Consider the following 20,712-nt stretch of genomic DNA (forward strand, 5'->3'; position numbering starts at 1 on the left):
AGGGAAAATGGGTACATACCTGGGCAACGATCCGCCATGCGCTATCAATAGAGGGGTTAGTGCACAATTTAGGAATAATTTTTAGCATGCATGTCAGAGAACAGGATAAATCAATCATGTATCATAATCAAATCGATCTATTAGTCAATCAATCGATCAGTCACATATGTGGGGCCCCCACCAAAACCCGTTTATTTTACATGAATTAATCCCATAAATTCCATTGTTTGGAATTACGAAAAATTCATTCATGCTTATTAAAAACAAGAGGAACAGAAGATTGTTTGAAGACCATAATGAAATTAAGCTATTTGAGAGAAAATCGGATTTTTGAAATTCATTTGAAAAATTGGAGTCTCGAAAGTTATTTAAAGAAAATTGGGATTTTAGAGTTTATTTGAAGATCGGACTTTCAGGAATTAAATGTGGGAATGAGAATTTTTAGAAATTAAATTTGAACGAGGTTGGAAACTTTGAAAATGATTTGAGAGTTCGGGATTTTAAATGAGGGGATAAGTGGATGGGTGAATAAGTAAAGGGATGGAATAATTAACAAAGTTTAGGTAAATAATTGCGAAATATGGAATTTTAGAGATTTGAAGATGTGAATTTAGAGATTGAAAACTTAAGAATTTATTTAAATATGAGATCTTTGGTATATGAATAATTGAATAAGCGAGTGGATGAGATAGCATTAATAACGAGAATAATCATTAAACGACGATATATGGACGACGGAGCTTTTGAGGTTGGAAATTAGATTTGGAAGTCGGGTTCTGATGAATTGAACTTTAACGATTAGATTAAATAGATAATATGGAATAATAATGCTACTTAATGGAAACAATATTTTAAACGAATAGAAAGTGAGTAGTGGAATTTTTAGGATTAAAAATTAAATTAGGACGTTGAATTTTTGAAGAGTTGGACCTTAAATAAATAAATAGATAGGGGATAAGAATTCTAACTACTGAAAATAACATTTAGGCGGATAATGGAATTTTTGGGATTGAAAGTTAAATTAGGACATGGAGTTTTCGAAAGATTGGACTTTAAATAGATATGAGATAATGATTCTAAATGATGAGGATAACATTTAAACGAATTGTATAATTTTTAGGATTGAAAAATTAAATTAAGACATGAGGTTTTTGAAGAATTAGATTTTAAATAACTAGATGAATATGAGATAATAACTCTAATGGATGAAGATGAGATTTGAACTAATTATTGAAGAATTAAATTAAGACATGGTTTCCTTGAAAGATTTAGACTTTAGATAACTATATAAATATGGGACAAATAATTCTAAATGATGAAAATGAGATTTGAACTAATTATTGAATAATTAAATTAAGACGCAGGATTTCCTTGAAAGATTTAGATTTTAAATAGTTAGATAAGTATATGATAATAGTCCTAATTGATGAAAACTAGATGCGTACGAAGTAATTATAATAATTAACAATCATAATGTTTAAACTAGTGAAATTGAATAGTATAAATTTCAAGATAAAAAATATAATTAACAATAATAATTTGTCTTTTAATTGTCTTTAAGATGAATTAAATAAATTGGTAGAAATAGAATAAGATAACAAATAAGAGGGAATGATTGAATTAATTAATTATGGATATTAGAGGCTTTTAAGAGAATTATTTGGATTTGGGCAACCTAATGGGCTAAATGGATGTGGGCATGGGCCAATGAGGGTGGCTAGCATAGGGGGCATGGGGCCCTTCATCAACATGCCTGGGTTGGGCTCCAACTCAAGCCCAAAACCGTCACCAAGAGCTTGGGTCTGGGCTCCAACTTAAACCCAAGTTCAAGGCCAACATGGGCAAGCCCAAGGCACCCATTCTTAACATCACCTTGGGCCGGGTGCTTTAACTTAAGCCCAAATCAATTCTCATCATGGGCAAGCCCAAGGCATCATCTTAACATCAACTTGGGCTGGGATCATCAACTTGGGCTGGGTGCTTTAACTTAAGCCCAAATCAATTCTCATCATGGGCAAGCCCAAGGCATCATCTCCTTCAACTTGCCTTCGCCTGGATATCCTCTTAAGAGGGAGGCTCCCAACGCCGGCGGCACCATGGAGAGATGGGCAGTGGCGGCAGTCCCGTGGCATCCAAGAGATGTTGCCGCCATGGCGGCTGGAGAGGGAAGAAGTGATGGGGAAGATGGGTGAGGGTGGCAGCCATGCATGGAATGTGGGGTGGTGATAAAGGGGAGATGGTATATTGGTGCGTGACAGTGTGGGTATTGGGGGTGGATGATGAGCATGGTAATGGCCATGAGGAGAAGGTTAAAACAGTGCTTCATTGCTCTCCAAACAAACAAAAAAAAAAAAAAACGAAAGAGACAGCAGCATCTAAACCATAACTATGAACCATAAAACAAAACATATGCACGGATGATATTTACTTGAAACTATTAAGAGAAAAAAAAGAAGAGATCATATACATTAAGTGAGTCCAAGAGCCATGGTAAATATCATACCTCTCTCTTCTCCTCCTTTCTCTTTTCTTCCCCCCACCCCCCACCCCCCATAAAAGGGGTCTACATATTGGTTTTAAGGAAACTTTAAGAAAACATTATCAATATCGATTTTAAATATTTTATAAAATTATTTTAAAGCTGACACTATCAAATACGATCTGGTACATATGCATTAGAATAGCATTGTCAACAATGGTTTTAAACCTCTTTCAAATTTCCTCTAGAACCAACCGTGTTAATAGTGGTTTTAACAATAGAACCAACATTGACGACTACTGGTTCAATTCATATGCTAAAACCAACATTAGCAATGTTGCACTTTCTGAAACAAGTAGAAGTGTACTTTCACAATTTTATGACTATTTAGAGATGCAGAGATGCACTAGACTGGTGCAGTAACCAAATCAGAAACTTTGGTTTGTATTCAACATGAGTAGTTTCGCAATGTGCGGCAACCAAGAGTCGAGACCATTGACTTGAAGGGCAATGCTGAGAACCGATGACAACAATGGAAGAAGCAGAAGCCTCCTGAAATATCAGTAAGTTCCTATCTTCATACTCTCTATGAATCAATAAGCCGATCCATGACCAACTTGACAACTGCAGGAGCATCAACTGTGACTGCCACCTTGACTGTGGGTTTGTCAGTCCATTCGGTGACTTCAGCAAACCTGGTTTGTTTCAAAATGGTAAAACACATGATTCAGTGAAGAGGATACAAAGAGGGTAATATGACACTGAACTCTAAGATCTAGCTGCCGCATGTTTTAGGAACAGTAAGATCTTGTTCCTTGCAAGCAGGAAGAGTGACTCACTCAAGCAGGCATCACGAAGCAAGCTACAGTTTTCAGTTCCTTTTGTTCTCTCTCCATATCTAATATATGTCTTCTCCAAAAAGGCACTACGTTTGGAGATAAAACAGAATTCTTAAATTCTTATCACATAATTTCTTTTTTTTTTCACAGCTGTTAAAAATGGATTTCAAAAAACAATTCAATTTATTTATTCTGTTTAAAAAAAAAAAAAAAAAATCTTCACTAGTTGTTTTCATCAGTGTCCTACTCAATAATAGCAGACCATGCTGTGTCTCTGAAATAAGTAAGAATTGTAATAAATAGTATGCTTTAAAAAGATTGAATTTAAATGAAGCAGAGCAACCTTGAAATTAGGTAAGCAAGAATTGTAGACATGATCAATAAGTCTAGGAATACACCCTAATACTGGAGCAAATTCTTAATGGCATCTGGAAACCAAATGAAAATGAAATTAAACTATTAATACTTTCCAGCATTAAAATAGTCTATCTATTTTATTTCCACTGATTTTGATCAACACTGTTTCTTCTCTCCCTTAAACATCAACTTCCTTTAAAATTGGTTCGAGATATCAAGAAAGCATCTAATTTTTAATAAACTGGCATTTTTCCTATCATTTTTGTGATTTTAGTTTCAATCCATTTATGCAACTACACTACTAATGATCACAATGGATCATTTTGTTTTCATGTGATTTCCAAGACCCAAAAAAAGAAGTTGTGATGTTAAGTGGACAAATAATCTACCTCTTTTGTTTGTTATAAAATAGTGTGAGGCCCCTAGTGATGCCACTTGTTTGTACTCTAACAACACCTTCTGTGTAAGTGATCAGTGAGGGATTAACAGCAGCAAGAAGGGTTGTTGGATCATGGAGATAAACACCTACAAAAAGCCCAAACTATCATCAGCATGTCAAATGATCATGTTCCTACTAATTATCAGGGTTCCACTACCCCATTTCAATAAACAAACCTTTGGTGTTGTATGCATCGCGATGATAAGAGAAATAGACCTCTAAGATCTTGCACAGGTACTGGGCAAATTTCCCATTGGACTGTGCCAGCTTTTCACGATCGGCATCTACAACATTCAGACATGCATCAGAATCAATTCCAAGAGAGAAAATGAACTGTTTCCATTCTACAAAGGAAAAAATGTTCCTACTGTATGGATATATGAGATTACAAAGGTCACCTGTCAATACAACTTGATGGGTAACATTTATCCCCACAGCCAGAATGTCTGCTCCACTTGTGAATACAATATCTGCAGCTTCTGGATCGCCAAATATCTGATCATTCCATCCAGAGACCAAAGAGGATTAGAGAGAGAGAGAGAGAGAATAGTATCACAATGTAGGTAGGAAGAATGGAGATTGCTTCAGAAGGTTTAGTTTCAAAGCTTATTTATAAAAGAAATAATTGCAGAAATAGATAAACTTCAGCACAGGTTATGCTCAACCATGATACCTCCCACCCTCCTGCCTCTTGACTACGAATGAAGAAACAACAAACATGTTAAACCGAAGCAGTTTAGACAAGTCTTGTTACTAGACCTGCGAGACAGAATTATAGCAAACCCACCACATCTACTATAATCCAATGAAGAGTTAAAAACTAAAAATGCATAATGGGGATGCTATAGTAAGACATATTGTGGGCCTTTAGAGGTCACATTGATGCCATTTTGTATCCATGCACACAGATTTGAAAAACTTACATTGGCCTCAGCTGCTGGATTCACATTCCCATTTACAGCAAAAGCACCACCAAGAAGAACAATCTGCCCAATGTTTTTGGAAAACCCAGGATCTAGTTCAATAGCCTGTAATCAATAGTAGATATGTTAGGAAATGTTAAAAGGTGGAACTTACATTCAAAACCCATGCCAAATGATCAAGTCCCTGACCAGTGCAATATTTGTAAGTGGACCCAGTGCCACCACTGTGACTTTTCCAGGATAAAGTTTAGCTTGCTCAATAAGAAAAGCAGCTGCTGACTGTTCAATTGGCTTTCCTGCTGATGGAGGGAAGTTTTGGTTTCCAAGTCCATCCGCACCATGGACAAAATCAGCAATACGGAGTTTTGTACCTTTCTTCACAAAATGAAAAAAAAAAAAAACAGAGATAGTCATGAGCCACACAACCCAGAGCACAAAATTAGTTGTATAATTTAACTTGTGCAGGTGTATTTTCCATTTTGTGGCTAAGAGTTTCATCACTAGTCATGAGTTCCAAAGTAGGGCTAACATAAAAAAAAATTGGTAAATTATCGACAAAGGTAAGCAAACTATTCAATGAATTAAGTACAATAAACTTGATATGTCCGTAATCTAAAAAAGACTCAGATTTCACAGTTCTTCAAACAGTAACACCAGTAAGGCATGTAACAAGTGGTGGAAACCAATTCCACTCCAAACTTCAACGAAAAATTTTCAACAAATCAGCACCAAACATGGCATAATCACATAACCAAATCTTTCTGCTACAACATATTCCTGAAATCAGTTTGTTTCATGGGGCCATTGATTGAAATGAGTTGCGGTTGATAAGTGATTTTTATTGCAATAACGAAGTTGAAATGAAGAATTTTTCTTTCAAACTCTACAAGGATGGACTTGAAGTTATCTTATCAACTGTGCAAACAACAGTAGATGCAATTTTTATTTATAAGCAAGCAAGGAAAATATTATAATATATATAAGCTTTACACCAAGGTACACAAGGTCTATAACATGGGTACTAAAAGGCTTTGCTGGAAAGTGAGTACAGCCTATTCAATCACTAAAGTGCTCTTTCCTGAGAAATCTAGTGTTATGGGATAGCATGTATAGATTCCATTAACATGGTTGAAATAAACAGATCGATTACATGGTATGTAAAATACTTTCCAAAACCCAATTGAATGCTATTTTAACATACATAATGTGCTGAAAAAAAATAGTTGAGAGTTCTTTATTACAGAGTACGAAAAATAGCACAGAACTGATATCAAGAAACCAGTACAGGATAATTAAAAAAAGTGGTGGAATGCTAAAAGATGAGCGCATACAGTTATTGTCACATGAGATCCTTCAGCCACTGGGATATCTGTCCTCCCCGCGATCTCCAACTAAACCCATAAACACAAAAATCACACTCAATATTATTACTTGATCAAAATTTCAATCTCAGACAGAGAGTACTGATTCAAATCAACAAGATGAAAACTACTCTAAAGCTATTAGAAAACGTAAGTAACAGCGATTCATAAAGTCTCAATAGGATTAATTACGATTACACACAAGAAACTTACCAAATGTAAAGCATTTCTAGTGGCCAGAGTGGTGTAGACGTTGCCGTAGATGGTAGTGAGTCCGATGACGTCCACTTCGGGTGACTGCAGAGCCACAAATATGGCCATGGCATCATCTGAAGATGCATAAATCGAAAGAGGGATAAACCGAGTGAATTAGGGCAGATTATTACAGAGAGAAATGGATTAAAATTGAGATTTTGGAGTGACGATCCGTTTGGCTGAGCAAAGGAAGGCAGCATACCGATCCCAGGGTCTGAGTCAATGATAATCTTCTTGGGTTCCGCCATGGCGAGGAGATGAATTGTACCAAAACGTAACAGCAGAGGATCCGATTAAACGCCTGTGAGTCTCCAACCCGAGGTTATAAAAGAGAGGACCGTTTAATGGAATTTGATTCAAATAAAAATAATACACATCTCGCGTAGCGTTACCAAAAGTGTCTTCCAACGAAGTGGACTTTTTATTTAAATAATACTAGCCATAAATTATAATGCACACGCGACACGTGTCAAACAATAATAATTATTTTTATATATTATTTTATTTATTTTAATATAATAATTTAAAATTTGTATAAATTTCTAACTAATTTTAATTGTATTTGATTTTTTTTTATATTTTTTTTAAGAGTACAATAAAACAGTGTTTTTTAATTTAATATTTTTTAAAAACCAAACATAATATTAATGTTGTATAATGACATATATATATAAACATCTTTAAGAGTTCTCAATCGCCTATCATCGAATGCTTTTAAGACTATTCAACTAACAAAACATTTTTCAATCAAACCTTTTATCGTTAAAAATAATAAAACTTGCATATTTTTTCATTTATATTAAGAAGTTATGCTCTAATGTTTTTCTTGTTAAATAAAAATAAATAAATAAAAACACTTGTTATCCAAATCCTAAACCATTATCACACCTCATCAATATTTTTAGAATTGGATTGATTATTGAATTGAAAAAGTTAGTAGTTGAATTTTTAAATGGGAAAAGTTATATGATTGAATTGTGACCAAATAACATTGACTGAACGAGACGGTTTATCTAAGTTAACGGTCCAATCCTGGATTCAAACTAAAATATATGACATGTGTGATTAATCCCTTATTTGTACAGGCTTGAGTGACCATTTTAATCTGGATGGTTGACATTTTGATTGGCGTTTAAATGAAAAGGTAAGGGGTCCGAAGAAAAGATAATATAAAAGATGGCATAACTGTAAAATGAGAAGGAAAGTTGGGGTGAAAATAAAAGAAACAAAGAAATGAAGGGTGTCCGCATCCCTCCAAGTCCTGTTTCAAAATCATTTTCTTTCTTTCCAAACAGGCAGCAGTAGCAGCAGGGAAGTGCAGATCTTGCTCTTTAATTTCGTCTACTTTCCCATGTTTACACAATGAACCTACCCCCACCACCCCCACTATCCTCATCCTCATCATCAACTTCAACTTCAAAGTTGCAAAACAAGTGGTCTCCAGCACCGGCAGATCTGAAGATGGACCGGAGAAAGAAGCAGAGGCCTCGAAACCCTTTGAAGGATCTCAACCACGTTGCCACCACCATTTCCAGCACCAACTCCTCCTCCTCTTCTTCCCAGTCTATTGAAGTCCCTAGAGGCTGTCTGCGCTTCCTTCTTTCTAATTCTTCTTCTTCCAAATCCCCCCGTTACAGGCCTAAAGCGCTCTCCAAAACCCCCAAATCGGCCCCAAATGCCCGGATTTCGAAACCCTCTAAATCTAAACCCCGAAAGGAGAACATCCCAAAACGTGCAGTTGGAGATGAGCTTCATAAGCCTAAGAAAAACCCACCTTGCCTCTACCAGTGGCAGTCAAGAGGTCCCCATAAGACAAAGCCGAATGCTAATTCAGATAAAATATCATCTGGGTCTGAAGATTTGAAGCAGAAGGGGTGCTTGGTGAGGGGAGTTGATGAGGCTGGTGAGGCTATTCAGGCCAGCCTGAGAGGTGTTGCCGATGAAAATTCTACTCCTGTGAGTAAGTTACCATCTGGGTCTAGTTTGGATTTTGCATTTGATAAGGCTGTGGAAGAGAACTCAAATGGTAGCAACAATAAAACACCTCCTGTTCAGCCCTCAGTGTCTCCAGAGATACAATGTGGGTCATCTCTGATGGCCATAACGCCTGCTTGTTATGGTGCAGGCCACGTTCTTTCTGGGGTCACTGATAAGAGGAAATGCAGGGCTAGGGGGATCCTTACAATAGGGGAAAATCATATGCTAAGCTTTGATAAATGTAAGGCTTTTGATAATGATGTTCAAAGTGGTGTAGGTTCTGTTGACGATTCTAGAGTCTCTGTGGTCCCTTTACCTACTGAAGCCTCAATGCATTGGCTCTTATCTCCTCAAGGCAAGAAGGATGAGAATCTGAAGGAAGGTTCTGAAAACCCATGTGGAAGGTTGGCTTTGTCTCCTTCTCCGCTTTCAGATATGTGTAATTTTAGTGACAAAACTACTAACACCATTACTAGTAGTAGTAGTATTGATAGGAGGAGTAGGAAGTCTCTGCTTTCGCCAACTGGACTCCATGAATTTCAAGGGTTTCCAGGGTCTTTATCTGATTACATGGTTGGTTGTTCTTCCTTGTCTCCACTGCATGTTACACCTTGTTGCAAGGCACAAGAAGAGACAAAGTACCGGTATAGCCTTGTTGAGGAAAGTACTCCAATATCCATGAGAACTGATTCATTGGGTAGTGGGAATGTTATTCAAACTCCACAATCAGATTCAAGTTCAGATAGGCATGCTGGGTCGTCTTTGTTAAATGCAGATGTCTGTAAGGACCGACAATTTGAATCTGAGCTTGACTCATTGGCAGAAGTTCTTCAGATGACAAGCTTTTCTCCAAAGAGTCATATATCAATGTGGGATCCATCTGGCTTGAGTTCCCAGTTTGATCAACTGCCTACACCTTATAATTCAATCGACCTTAGCCGACTTCAAAAGACGTTGGAGAGGGCTTCTTGGAATTCTAGTTCTACATTAGAGAATGTGTCACATTCTCAGATGAGGATATCATGGAGAGAAGGTTTAATCAGTCGGATTTTTGAGATGGATGAGTTGGATTGCTGCAGATGCTTATCTGATGAAGAGGAAGATGCTAATGGCTGCAGTGATGACCAGCTTAAATCCCATCTAAGTCCTGGACTCAATGTTGATGTAGGGAATGATCAGATTTTAACCGCAGATTTTGGGTCTTCAAAATTCTTAGATTGTAAACCAGGTGCTGATAGAAAAGGCAAAGAAAAGCTTCTTCCTCAGAGACCAATTGCTTGTGCAGAGTCCGTAAGCACTGATGGAGGTGGCCTGGTCGCTTCAGGGGATTCAGACTGGACCTTATGCTACAAGAACCATTTGTTTGAAGAATAATTTATTGCATTTGTTCTTCTTCGTTTCTTTAGTAAGTGCAGCTAAACTTAGGTCAAAGTGGTTTTCTCTTGGTGGTAATCAATAGTAGCCACTCAAGAATCACTTATGTATTCTATTTTTTTTTTTCCCTGTAATTTGATGTTCAATTGTGTTTCACAAAATTTCTTTCATATATTATATTTTCTCTTCATTCCATTGTATGGAATGCATCTATACGTGTTTTCTGCTCTGAAACTGAAACTAGAGACCAATTTATTGGAGGATCAGACAAAGGTTAATTGATTTAACAGGTGCTAAACAAAATGTGATAAGCGCTTCTGTACTCACCTAGTTACTCCTATTAGGCAGTAGTTTGAGTAATCAAATTGCTTTCACTTTTAATGATCATCCCTTATGATACCTGGGATATTTATCTTCAACACACGATATTAAAATGCATTGGTAGGAAAGACTGCTAAACTCTGACTTGCTAATATAGATATAGTCATTTTATATAACAATACCTGGTTATTGGCTTGAAACCAATAGAACCTGGCACAGGGTTCTGTAGTATGCAGATTAGGAATAGGTATGCAGTGCCAGTTTGCTGCTTTGAACATGGTATAGTGGGCAAAGCTTATTTAGATTACACAATTGGAATGTGTTAAACCAGCAAGGGGAAGACCTTACTAGGATAGAATCTCCACTTAAATTACCTGAACTAGGAATTTTAGAACTTTTTTTTTACTTTGGATGTACTAAAACCCCCCCCTCCTCTTAGCTTTCTGTTTCCTAAGAAAGCCCAGTTTCCTGATTCCAATCAGTTACAGGAAGTCCAGTATTATAATTTGCTTGTTTTGTTAGAAATCTACATTTTTCTTAAGGGTAGAACCCAATTCACCAAAATTTAGCAAGGAAATTGCTTGTAACTGAACAAAATCATGTTTAGGTGAATCTTCGCTAGCATTAATAAGATGGGAACACCTATGGAGTTCCTCTAATTTAGTTCTATTAGGTGTTTGGATGTGTCTGTATTTCTTTTCCTTAACATGTTTTGTAAGAAGAAAACAACTATTATCACTTATGTCTGCTCATTTATTCATAGAAAACTGTTCTATGTGTTTTCATCCTGATTTCTATCTGGTTGAAGGCTGTAAAGTTCATGATGAACACAACTCACAGGTTTTCACTTACTTTTTAGCTCTGACAGGGAAGGAACTCATTTTTCTCTTTACTCAACTGTTCAAAAGAGAATGATTTGTGCTTTTTATTTCCTACCATCTTCTGATATGTTAATTTGAAATATAGTGCAATAGACAATAGTAGTCATGTTCGAATGCCATAGGTGCTTGGGTGAATGCATTATAAGGTAGGGTATGCACATTTCTTGATAGCAATTGCTTTTAGGAGAGTTGGTAGCGTTTGAGGTCCTACAAGTGGTATTAGAGTCAAGGTCATGGGTTCGAATCCCAGGAGTGTTGCTGGGAGGAGGTTGTTGGCAGATTGGAGGTTGGTCACGTCCATCAACTCCCCTTATGTTCAATTGCCATGGGCACTTGGGTGAATGCGCACTATAAGGCTAGGGCATGTGCCTTTCCTGATAGTAATTGCTTTTATGAGAGTTGGTAGCGTCTGAGGTCCTACAAGTCACAATCCATTTGTGTTTAATTAGTAAAACAAATAGAAAAACAATTTAGTGATCCACACAGAAGTACTTTGATGGAATATCCAAAAACCATTGTAATAATTGATAATATGTCTATAAAAAATAGTTCTCGCTATTTTTCCCTGTGATGCATTATATATGTCCTGTCCAAAAGCTTTGTCTGAAGATATTTTGTTCAAATTTGGTCATCTAAGTTTTTTCCTTTAATTTTCTATCATTCATGAGAGATGTTAGAATTAGTTCTATTTCTTGTGACATGATTTGCTAGGTGGAGAGATCCATACATCTTCCTTCTATTGTTTGTCTCTAAATGAAGATTTTCAGAAAATGGTTGTATTAGTTACTTCATATTCTCTTGTGACTGAAAACTGATCTGAGCTTACACTTTCGAATAAAGGCACTAGAACTGCAATAATTGGTTTTTGATGGTATTGTTAAATAATTTTTGTTCTCTCATGAGATGCTGGTATTGAACCCATCTGTGATATCTGGATTAGATTTCATACTTAATATCACACTTCTCTGGTGGGAGACTGCCTTAGGGGCACAGTAAAGTTAGCTCCATTCTGCAGCAATAAGTAGGTGTATGGCTGGGTCTTTGCCTTTTAATTTCGTCACTAACCCACTGAAGGGATTGATGTCATTAGACACTTATAGGCCAGAGTAGCAGAAAAGTAGGCAGGGAAAGAACTTATTTGGCAATCCTATTGTAGCAATGAACCCATTTATTCCAATTTGCATATGGAAGGGTGGGTGAGTGTAGGAAGAACCAAACTTGAAACCAATTATTTATTGTTATTGTAGAAGGGAAAAAAATCATGTGGCACCTAGGCATTTAACATTGTATAAGAATTTCTAATGGCCACTATCATTTAAGGCTCCCCTTAGTGTTTTATTTGTGAAGAAAATATGGAAACAGAACAGCATCTGTACTTTGTACTGGATACCATGTTTGCTTCACATTTGTCCATTGGTCCTAAGGATTGGCTAGACAGAATCAGTAACCGGGTTGAATTATTTCCCTCTTATGTCAATGGGGCGCTAATATTTAGCATTATCATGAGTCCTTCATGGAAATTATGTGAAGTTTGAAATGGGAAATGCTCTTTGGATGTTCCCCATTGTGATCTAGAGGTAGATCCAAGTCAATTGTGAAAGCTTGGTTGCTGTGGGAGCTGAGAGAGGTAGCTGGACAACATAGGGGTATGTTGGTTGCTAGGATACTCCATCATAGAGGATAGAATTTCTGTGCATCTTATGGGAGGTTGAATCATTTGGGATGGGCTGTTAACTTTGCTCAAGCTAGAATTTAAGGTAACTCATGATAGCGGAATCCTTGCCTTGAAAATCACTAAAGAACTAGTCATGAGAGATTCCTTGAATGTGTTCTCATGTAAGTTTTGTCCATCAGAAGAATTTATCATCCTTAGAGTAGGTGATGTAGAGGCATCCAAAAAGCTCGCCAATACAAAACAGGTGCACTAATGAACTTACCTTAGGTCCCTAAAATTTCATTCTTCAGAACATATTTTTGTTTGAGATATTCTGTTATGCCTTTTCTTTTAGTTTTTGCAGATTGTTGATCAAGTGATTTGTTTAATTAATGTAAATGATTCAAATCACAAGATATTAAGAGCAATCCAAGAGCTAAGATTGCAGAGTTGCTTTGAATTAATTAAAGTTACAAGTTTGGAGTTGTTCTTAGGTCTCATAAACCCTAGAAGCTTGTAAAATTTTGGCACCACGACTGGCCCAAAATTAAGAGGATGGATTCCCCTTTTGTAGCACCAAGGGTTAGACCTTGTGTGATCTTGTTCAACCAAGTTCCTTTGCCAGGTAAGTCTTAATTTAGAATGCATGTGCCTAGTGTTAATCAAGTGATAGACATGACCTGTAATTCAGCCAATCTTATGAGGGAAATTTCTTTGGGGGTTGTTCACTGGAAGCTACTTTCTTTTGACAAGTTGTTATAAGAAAATGGGTTCTTATTAAAGTCGTTGCGGTACACAGAATTGGTTGGTTTCCAATTAAATTTGCTGTATGCTAGTACACCCTAAATTTTGTACAGGAAGTCAATAACGGTGGGGGGAAGCATGTAGAGAGATCATAACCCCAATTTTGAAACTGCCAACCACATATCTGTCTGCTCATCTTTTTCCAATTCCCTGTCTTAGGATCAGAGGCATCAAACCACGACTTTGTTGTAATATTGGAACCCAGGGAAACAAAACCCAGGTGCTATTTCAACATAGCCTTGAAAAAAATAAGGATGTATGGCAACTGACGGCAACATCTACATCAAATATGTCCAACTGCGACTTTGCAACTAAACATATTTAAGCTTATCTTAAGCAGTTGCCATGTCATCTAAAATCTTAGATTAACACATTCCACAAGAAATCTCTGAACATCGTGAGTCATGATGTAGGTGAAGATTATTTTTTCATCTTTGTTGGCACATACATACATATATACAAATAGTGATAGAGATATGAGAGTTGATATATTAAGTTTTTTTTTTTTCAAATTTTATTCAATCTTCTTGTTGGAGAAGAGACATGGAATTTTTATAATTACGGTTTTTGAAAATCTTCCAAGGTGGGTTTGGTGCATAAGAAAGTGAGTTACACAACTTTATGTTTGCTTTGTTAAACTCTCAACCTATCAACGCAGGTTGTTTTTGTCAAAGGGCAGCTTTGTTGTCCACACTTCTTTTCTTATTTTAGCCCACAATTGTTTCCTTATTTCTCCATTTATTATTCTGTACAGTTATCATACATTATTTGACAGATTATAGTTTACATGTATAGGGCTAGAATCATGCGGGAATTTATTTGCTTTTATTTGCTTTCCATGTATAGCATCCTTGTAAAGTCTATATATAATATACAAAACTCAAAGTCAAGGTATTCGACCATTCACACAATATTTTGACATAGTATCAGAGCAAGGTTGCTAATTTTTCTTCCCTCAAATTCTTTTCTATCTTCTCGGTTTCGGAGGTGCCTCTCGTGTCTTTCGATCAAGTCTGTGTTGATTCGTGCTGTACCCAACCACAACCATTTTTCTCGGTATTTCTGTGGTTGTCGTGAGTCAGTTTTCTTCTAGGATTTTTTTTTTGGTCCATCATTTTCTCTCGGGTTCTATTATTTTCTATGGATTCTGCACCTGTGTGTGTTAAGTTTACAAGCACAAATTATCTACCTGGGCATTTCAGTTTGAACTTTTTCTCAAGGGAAAAGACCTTTGGGGTAATCCCAATACTTAGATCTTATCTCATGTATTGAACTCTGATTTACCTGGTAATAAGGATCGTTCTTCTTTATCTCTTGAGTGTGATTCTTGCAAATTTGGTAAAAGTAAAACTCTTCCATTCCCTTTGCATGCAAGTAGAGCATCTCACTGCTTTGATCTTATCCATAGTGATGTTTGGGGACCTTCCCCGGTTAGTTCACATGAGAAATTTAAATATTATATGACTTTCATTGATGATCATAGTAGATTTACTTGGGTCTACTTTCTTCGCTCTAAATCTGAGGTATTTCGTACTTTCACCGAGTTTTTAGCGTATGTTGACAATCAATTTTCTATTTCTATTAAGACATTACGCACAAATTCCGGTGGTAAGTATTTGTCTACTGAGTTTCAAGCATTCTTGGCTTCTAAGGGTATTATTCATCAACGTTCATGTCCTTCTACTCCTCAACAAAATGGAGTTGCCGAACGCAAAAATCGTCATCTCCTAGATGTGGTACGTACTCTCTTGTTAGAATCTTCTGTTCCATCCATGTTTTGGGTAAAGGCTCTGAAAACTGCTACTCACTTGATTAATCATTTACCTTCTCAAGTCCTACATATGGAGTCTCCCTATTTTCGCTTTTTTGCTAAGCAACCTAGTTATGATCACCTTCGTATTTTTGGTTGTGTATGCTTTATTCATTTACCTCCTCATGAGTGACATAAATTATCTGCTCAATCTGTTCGATGTGCTTTCTTGGGATATAATATGTGTCAAAAGGAATTTGTTTGCTATGATCCCACATTACATCGTACACGTATTTCTAGGAATGTTATTTTCTTTGAAAATCAACATTTCTTTCCTATATCCTCTTCTATTGTGCCATCCTTTTCTACTGTGGTCCTCTCCTCTTTTGAGCAACAGTTCTCAGATCTTCATCCAGTCAGTTCTCGCTTTCAACTAGGTATTGTGTATACGAGATGCTCCCGTCCACAGTCTCTTTTGGTGTCTCACCTGATATCTGATCCTACCACGCTCCAGATTTAGTTAGTTGCAGCACCTCCAACACCTTTAGTACATCTCTCTTCTTGAATGTCTGTACCTCCAAATAGGTATGAATTTCCCTCTTCCAGTTCTGGCAATTCTATTTCAACCCTTACTGTTGCATTGTCCAATTTTGATATTCCCACATACTACTCACATGTTGCCAAGCATGATTGTTGGCGACAAGCTATGCAGGAAGAAATTGTCACTCTAGAGGCCAATCACACTTGGGACATTGAGCCTTGTCCTCCCACTATTGTTCCTCTGGGTTGCAAATGGGTTTACTCAGTTGAGGTCCGATCTGATGGAAGTTTGGATCGTTACAAAGCTCAACTTGTTGCACTTGGGAATAATCAGGAATATGGTGTCAATTATGAAGAGACCTTTGCTCCTATGGCTAAAATGACTACTATTCGTACGATTCTAGCTCTTGCTGTTTCAGTGATTGGCCACTACATCAGATGGATATAAAAAATGCTTTTCGTCATGGGGATCTTAAAGATTGTATTTATATGAAGCCACCCTCGGGATTGTTTCCCTCTCCGACTTCACATGTGTGTAAGCTTCGTCGCTCTCTTTATGGTCTCAAACAGGCTTCGAGGGCCTAGTTTGATAAATTCCGTACCACTTTATTACAATTTTCATTCAGGCAGAGCAAGTATGACACTTCCTTGTTTCTTCAAAAATCAGACATGGGTATTGTTGTTATTTTGGTTTATGTTGATGATATTGTGATCACTGGTTCCGATTCTGCTTTACTTGGTCAGCTCAAAACTCATCTCTCCGAGTCCTTTCATATGAAAGATCTTGGGTCTCTCACACATTTTCTTGGTCTTGAGGTGCATCATAGTCCCTCTAGTATTTCCCTTAATCAATATAAGTATGCGAGTGACTTGGTGGTTACAACTGGTTTACAAGGGGCTACTTTTGTTGATACTCCCATGTAATTAAATGTCAAGCTTCGCAAAGAGGAGGACGACTTACTTGCTGATCCCAATTTATAGAGGAAGTTAGTGGGTAGCCTTGTTTATCTCACCATTACTTGACCAGACATTTCTTTTACTGTACAACAAGTTAGCCAGTTCCTTCAGACTCCTCGTCATCTTCATTTGGCTGCTGTCCATAGGATCATACGCTATGTTCAAGGCACTTCTACTCGTGGCTTGTTCTTCCCTGCAGGCAATTCTACTCGCCTTGCTGCTTATAGTGATGCTGATTGGGCTGGTTGTGTGGATACCCGTCGCTCCATCACTGGTTGGTGTGTGTTCTTAGGTGATGCATTGATCTCTTGGAAAAGTAAGAAGCAAGACAGAGTCTCTAAGTCATCTATGGAATTTGAGTACCGGGCGATGTCTCTTGCTTGTTCTAAAATCATTTGGCTTCGAGGTTTGCTTGCGGAGTTAGATTTTTCTGAGACCGATCCTACACCTCTACATGCCGATAATACAAGTGCTATTCAGATCATGACTAATCTTGTCTATCATGAGCGCACAAAGCATATTGAAGTGGATTGTCACTCTATCTGTGAAGCCTTTAAAGCTCGTGTTATCACTCTTCCACATATTTCCACTGACTTACAAATTGCTGATATCTTCACCAAGGCTCTCCCTCGTCATCGACATTGCTTGCTAAGTAGCAAATTGATGCTTGTTGATCAACATGTATCAATTTGAGGGGGACTGTCAAAGAACAACTTTGTTGTCCACACTTCTTTCCTTATTTTAGACCACACTTTTTTTTCTAATTTTAGCCTACAATTGTTTCCTTATTTCTTCATTTATTATTCTGTACAGTTAGCATATATTATTTGACAGATTATAGTTTACATGTATAGGGCTAGAATCATGCAGAATTTATTTGCTTTTATTTGCTTTCCATGTATAGCATCCTTATAAAGTCTATATATAATATACAAAACTCAAGGCCAAGGTATTCGGCCATTCACACAATATTTTGATAGTTTTCATCATAGGTAATGTAGTGAAGAAGAATTAGTTAGTAACTTAGGCATCCATGTTCATTAGGCACAGTAGAGAAGAGCAGCCGTGTGATAGGCATAGACAGTAGCAAATAACAATCTGTGAGGATATACTTTATATTCTCTAGTCTGTTTTTCTTAACTAGTTCAAAATGTTAGAATATTAGAGATCTTAACATTTATGGTGAAAGTTAGTGCATATAAGGGATGTCCTTTTCTATGACACATGACAACGATAGAAATTATAGCAAACCTACCCCATTAAGCAATGAATATTGGTAGAGGGCAGGCAGGTGTTTGCTTGACATGGCAAATGGGTGGACATACCTAAGCTTTGATCGAGTCAACAAAGAAAGATATCCTTCTTGGTTCTGCAAAACCAAATAAGAAGAATGAACCAAGAAGAAGCACATGATCGTTTCTTGATCTGAATTGTGGATTCACTTTGATTTTCCACTCTGATATTATCATATGTTATCTTAAGATTGAGTGGAACCAATTTGCAAAATCTTCTTGTTCTAGTTTTTGGAAAAAAAAAAAAACTGTCGCTGTTGACCCCAAAAATGATGATCTTTTCAAGTGTATCATGGTTGAGTCATTAGTTCAACTCCCTTTTCTTGGTGCTTGTAGAACCACTAGTTTGAACCTCAAAGCTGGCCCACAGAACTACAGAAAAAAGGAATAAATTTTTGTGATTACTAAGTCAAAAATTCAAAATGACGTGTGGGGACTTCTGAAAAAAATTGGTGGTGGACTAAATATATCACGACCAAGCACAAAAGGCAAAGTCTTCCAATTCCCATTGCCCACTTCCTTCACATAATATACTCTGCTCCTTTCTCTACACAGGGAAAGAAGAAAACACCCAAGGTCTTAGATGGAGGGTCTCATCCCTGTGGTTTACAAGGCAATCAAGAGAAGCAAGACTCGCCGGCAATATGAATGTCTCTCCTCTGGCGCTGCTCAAAGCTACAATATTCCAGATTTCTATGTCAGCAGCCAGAATTATGTAAATACAGAATCCCCATCTGAGAAGATTGCAGGCTTCCATGCAGAGAGGAATGATCATCGGCGGCATAAGTCAGTTGGAGATTATTCCAACCAGTTCTTCTCAGTGGAGGATAGGGTAAAGGGTGCTGGTAGTCCTCCTCTTCCCCCCAAGAAACTTGTGAGGTTTAGGAGCCACAGAATGTTCTCTTGTGTAACTGGTGCCTAGAAGCTAGAGGGCACCATTCGATGATGACCAAAATGTTGTATACCCTGTAAACTTTTTATTGTTTTGCTTTAATTGGGAAGGAAAGGAAATGTTGTTTTGTTCTTTGCTTGCAGCTAGCCTCTTTCCTCCTTTTGTTCTAATCAGGAGTCTGCAACTTGGAAGTACAACTATGTGATCTGCATATGGCAGAGCTCTGTGTTGAAGCTTGAGATCTTCTCAGCCTGCTGACATGAACCAGGGGCTCTAACCAAGCTCAACCAGGGCATAACAGAGGTACAAACATGGTAAAATTATGGGAAGATACCCAATCCCCAGACCATCTCAAAATTGAGACCTTTTAGGGTGTTAAAGCTTGTTGTTTGAGTAATCCAGTTGTTGAACTTCACAAGGCCAACAACTTTCACCAACTAATGACTTTTTTCCACTTTGGTTCTGAGGCTGATAATAACTTACCTGCCTGCAAGTACTCTTGCTTCATTTGCAGCTATGGCTGTGAGATATGCCGATCTGCGAATTAGCCAATCCTGTATTCTACTTTACTAATCGATTTCCACTCAATCTCAGAGATTTATGCATTTGATTAACTTTTCCAGCTGGCATACTTATTCCATTATTTGGAAAAGACAACCAGAGTAGCTGTCCTGTGGAAGGAGATGGGTCCACTACACCTTTTGGGTCCACCGATTTTATTTTAGCCTCTAGGGAAACATCAGCCTAAAGCGATGGTGTCATGTGTAATTACTCCCTGCAAGATAAAGATTTGGTGTCATGATCATGATCCTATGTCCCAATGTCCAATGAAACCTATTTCTATCCGGCTTAGGTTTGTAAGTGAAAAAAATCCCACAAATTCATCAAAGTCAATCACAATATGAAGCCTCAATATGTTTTCAAAGTTCAAACTCTTGTGCAAAATTTGCAGGTTGGATTTGGTCAAGTCTAGGGTTTTAATTCTCCAATGCTGGCCCTGAACCCATGTATTCACCGACTTGGTCATGGCTGGCTGCTTACCCTATTCATAGGCCCTAGCTTGAGTGCCTAGAGGTTAAGGGCATGTTGGGTTGTTGTTTTTGAAAATTGTCGTGAAAAACGGTTTTTGAGGATAATTTTTTGTGTTTTAAATATATATATATTTGGAAACTGATGGAAAACGTTCAAAAAGTCATGTTTGATTGAATTAATAAAAATAAATAAATAAATAAAACAAAAAAGAAAGTTATTTTTTTAATTAATAAAATATTTTTTTTCATTAATTTGATATTATAGATATAAAAATAATTTGTATATACATAATTTATTTAAATTAAAAAAAATTATTCCATTTTAAAAATTTTATACCAGTTATAATTTTTTTAAACAAATGATGATTTTGTAACTATGTATAAGTATATTAATTTCAATAATTTAAGGAAGAAGAAAGGGTTTGCGGGTGGAGATGTGGTGGTTGGATGGAGTTCATATTTTTGAAAATATAAAAAGCAATTAAGGAAAAAAAAAACGAAAAATAATCTATTATTTGAACAGAAAAAAAACATTGAAAACATCTTTTTATTGTTTTCAAAAAAGTGATTTTTGAGAATACGAAAA

At 36.9% G+C, this 20,712-nt stretch overlaps 4 protein-coding genes across 4 annotated transcripts; 3 read left to right on the forward strand and 1 right to left on the reverse strand.

Moving 5' to 3' along the window:
• Nucleotides 1-2,686: 2,686 nt before the first annotated feature.
• On the reverse strand, nucleotides 2,687-7,068 carry LOC100254160 (probable uridine nucleosidase 2). The gene is made up of 9 exons (XM_002280235.4): nucleotides 6,856-7,068; nucleotides 6,612-6,727; nucleotides 6,369-6,428; nucleotides 5,227-5,412; nucleotides 5,038-5,142; nucleotides 4,513-4,609; nucleotides 4,291-4,398; nucleotides 4,065-4,200; nucleotides 2,687-3,174 (listed from the first exon to the last, which is right to left on the reverse strand). Exons 1-9 carry the CDS (start codon nucleotides 6,899-6,901, stop codon nucleotides 3,066-3,068), a joined length of 963 nt encoding a protein of 320 aa, XP_002280271.1. The 5' UTR covers nucleotides 6,902-7,068; the 3' UTR covers nucleotides 2,687-3,065.
• A 785-nt stretch (nucleotides 7,069-7,853) lies between these two features.
• LOC104879498 (uncharacterized) lies at nucleotides 7,854-10,215 on the forward strand. The gene has a single exon (XM_010652448.3). It carries the CDS (start codon nucleotides 8,016-8,018, stop codon nucleotides 10,002-10,004), a length of 1,989 nt encoding a protein of 662 aa, XP_010650750.1. The 5' UTR covers nucleotides 7,854-8,015; the 3' UTR covers nucleotides 10,005-10,215.
• Nucleotides 10,216-15,979: 5,764 nt separating this feature from the next.
• LOC132253854 (uncharacterized mitochondrial protein AtMg00820-like) lies at nucleotides 15,980-16,402 on the forward strand. The gene has a single exon (XM_059737122.1). The coding sequence runs from the start codon at nucleotides 15,980-15,982 to the stop codon at nucleotides 16,400-16,402; it is 423 nt and encodes a 140-aa protein (XP_059593105.1).
• Nucleotides 16,403-18,637: 2,235 nt separating this feature from the next.
• Nucleotides 18,638-19,227, forward strand: LOC104879499 (uncharacterized). The gene has a single exon (XM_010652450.3). The coding sequence runs from the start codon at nucleotides 18,787-18,789 to the stop codon at nucleotides 19,123-19,125; it is 339 nt and encodes a 112-aa protein (XP_010650752.1). The 5' UTR covers nucleotides 18,638-18,786; the 3' UTR covers nucleotides 19,126-19,227.
• Nucleotides 19,228-20,712: the final 1,485 nt, after the last annotated feature.

Source organism: Vitis vinifera, chromosome 5, assembly GCF_030704535.1.
Source record: "Vitis vinifera cultivar Pinot Noir 40024 chromosome 5, ASM3070453v1".
Classification (NCBI taxonomy): Eukaryota; Viridiplantae; Streptophyta; class Magnoliopsida; order Vitales; family Vitaceae; genus Vitis; species Vitis vinifera.